Source organism: Sinocyclocheilus anshuiensis, unplaced genomic scaffold (genome assembly GCF_001515605.1).
Source record: "Sinocyclocheilus anshuiensis isolate Anshui unplaced genomic scaffold, SAMN03320099.WGS_v1.1 scaffold185, whole genome shotgun sequence".
NCBI classification, from domain to species: Eukaryota; Metazoa; Chordata; class Actinopteri; order Cypriniformes; family Cyprinidae; genus Sinocyclocheilus; species Sinocyclocheilus anshuiensis.
In genome coordinates this window covers 1599073-1601878 of record NW_015539887.1, presented here as the reverse complement: position 1 = coordinate 1601878, position 2806 = coordinate 1599073, and the positions used below count along the sequence as shown (strand labels likewise).

Genomic DNA, 2806 nt, shown 5'->3' with positions numbered 1-2806 from the left:
ATCTCTTTGGATTTGAGACTTTAGTCTTTGCAACTTTACAGATCTTCTTTATGCACCAAGAGCTTGTAATACCTTAAAGAGAAAGGAAAAATTGAAATCGCATCATATGACCTCTTGAAAAGCTAACATAAGCTGTAGCATTTACAAATAACAGCATATCTAAAAGTATGAGACAACAACAAACAAAAAACATAGGCCTACCATTAAAAGCCGTGCTTGCACAGGTTCTGCACGATCCTCTTCAATAATATCCTCTGCTTCTCAATCGAGCTCAAACTGATAAGTGATTAACGAAGCCGTTGTTTACAATACAACCGGAGCACATGCCGCTGAAGTGAGAGGCGGGACGCATAGACGCGCACTAGAGGCGGTTTACGAATCACAACACACTGGGCCAGCTAACCAATCTGAGCCCACTCCGTATTTCTGAGGGAGGGGCTTGATAAAAACAGGAAATCATCAGATCGTTCATTGGAGAAGGGACAGAGTGCTGTAGAATAAAGGTAAATTATTTGAACAAAAAAAGCGTTTTTAAAAAACGAACCATTAACACATGTTAGACTGCACCCCATAAACACAATCAAGCCTAGAAAAAAAAACAGTGAACCACCCCTTTAATTTCTGTATAGTTTTATTTATTTTTATGTATTCCTTTTAGTTTATTTAGTTTTAGTTATTTTAATAGTTAAACTAATTGAAAATGAGAAATCTTGGCAACTATATGTATTTTTTTTTTCTGTTAATGTTTATTTTGTTTCAAGTAACACATTTTTTTTTTTTATGGTTTTAGTTAACGATAATAATCCTGTATCAAATGAAACCCTGTTTTTAAGAGTTACCATAGTATAAACATACCATAAAATTATAGTAATGTTGTGTTTGTTAATAGTGTAAGATGGCGTTCCACATGAACTGGAATATAAATCTATATTGCTCCAAAGAAAAGCACAAAGCCAGACAGTCCATCACACTCCACTGGTTCTCAGCTGTAAATTTCTTGTTTTCCAGTGATGGAGGAGAGCAGACCACAGCACAATACCAGCACCCCAGGATCCTCTCCCAGTCCTGCTGTGTGCAAGGTAATGAGAAAACAGATTCCAAGGCAACAGGCTTAACATTGACAGTGTGTGTATGTGCTGGTCTGCATGTATGTTTTGCTGAGCTCAACAGCTGTCCAGGTTGTCCGGGGCTGTCCATTTGTCCCCTGATTGAGCACCGCTTTCCCGCAGCTCAGTCATCAGTAGAAAGCCCTTGAACTGGCAGAAAGAGAAAGAGCCTGTGATTGGAGATAGATGGATACTCTATACTGTGTCAGGACAGAGCCTTGTGCCTGACTGTGAGGTTCTCAGCTTTTCCACAGTGCGGTGTAATAGCTGATGGTTCACTGCAGCACATCTGACGGGACTGTGATCAAGACAACAAAATAGCAGAGCTTCACAAGGACAAATAATGTTTCAAAGGCAGCGCTGTACAGATTGTAACATATACACCATCTTGTCAGAATACAATAAACCGGTGTTTCGCAAACAGTTTTGTTTCAAATTGTTTGCTTAAAGCGGCGACCCAACACCAAAATTGTTTATCGTACAAATGTAAACAAAATGACTTTAAAATCAAACACTGACATGTAGTAGTATTACCACAAACTGCTTAGATCCAAAAATATTCAAAATTATTAATATGACATGGGCTGAATAGGAAAACGGCACAGATTTTTGGCTGCTATAACCAATAATTGTTTGTTTTTAAGCCCATACTGATATATTGACCAACATTATATATCAGTCTGCCCTTTTTTTTTTTTGAGGACACAAAAAAAATGCTCAGTTCAGATCTCTACACGCTTGTAATGACACAAAACATCATGTAGACTGGAAAACTGAATGATTTTAACAAATATAGGCCTATTGTGAACCACTGGGATAAAGAAATTATGGCTAGTGGTTTTTTTCTTCTTCACTTATTTACTTAAAATTATGCACTTATTTAACTGAAAGAAGTAACTAAATTATGTCTAACTATGCATGATTAGGTCTATTAGTTTTAATGATTAGTGATTGTTAGTTAAATTCAGCACTGTGTTTGACCCTGTCAGAACATGCCTACAACCAATTTTTGTGTCATGACCCACCTTGAAGACTGCTGCTGTAAACTGTGGTTAGTTTTTTGAGATACAGTGTGAAGTGATTTCCTGTCTTTTTATGTCTCTAATGAAAGACAATGCTCTTTTAGCCTGATTGTATTTGAGAGTTCCCATGGACATTTGTTTTGTCATGGTTGGGTATCTCAATAGCTTATCATTTTGCCTTTTTCTGGTAATTCCCTCTGATCAGTTTTATGCAATTAGTAAAGTTCAATCTAACCGTCCATTGTTTTCTATATTCATCGCTACACTGCAGTGCTGAAGAATGTCAGGGATTTTGCTTGTATCGAATTTGTCCAGCATGAGGTTTGATTCCTTATATAGCCAGCTGAGTTGATATGGAAATACGTGAGTGTGTTCAGGACAAATTCCTCTCTCCTTCTCTAACTTCAGAGAATGAGGTCACAGGTTTCTTCCCTGGACGTGTGGTATTTGCCATTGTGTGTAAATGGAGCATTTAGTGCATTTAGTACTGCATTTAGTGATATACTACTATTTAGTACGTTTTGTAGGTTTTTCTATTTTATGTGCATTTGGCTGATCTGTGTTTTATTCAGTAGTTTTGAAGGGAACTGACTTTATATATTATGTATAAAATCACCATATCATGAATTGCAAAAAAGCTTAGTGAGAAATTGGATAATTTGTTTGCAGATGTTGCTT

At 36.8% G+C, this 2806-nt stretch overlaps 1 protein-coding gene across 1 annotated transcript in view; it reads left to right on the top strand.

Moving 5' to 3' along the window:
* The window catches only part of rapgef5b (Rap guanine nucleotide exchange factor (GEF) 5b), a 20522-nt gene that overhangs the window by 15067 nt on the left and 2649 nt on the right, over positions 1-2806 (top strand). The window contains exon 8 of the mRNA XM_016482237.1: positions 1009-1079. Within this exon, the coding sequence (XP_016337723.1) occupies positions 1009-1079 (71 nt within the window). The remainder of the gene's footprint in view (positions 1-1008; positions 1080-2806) is intronic.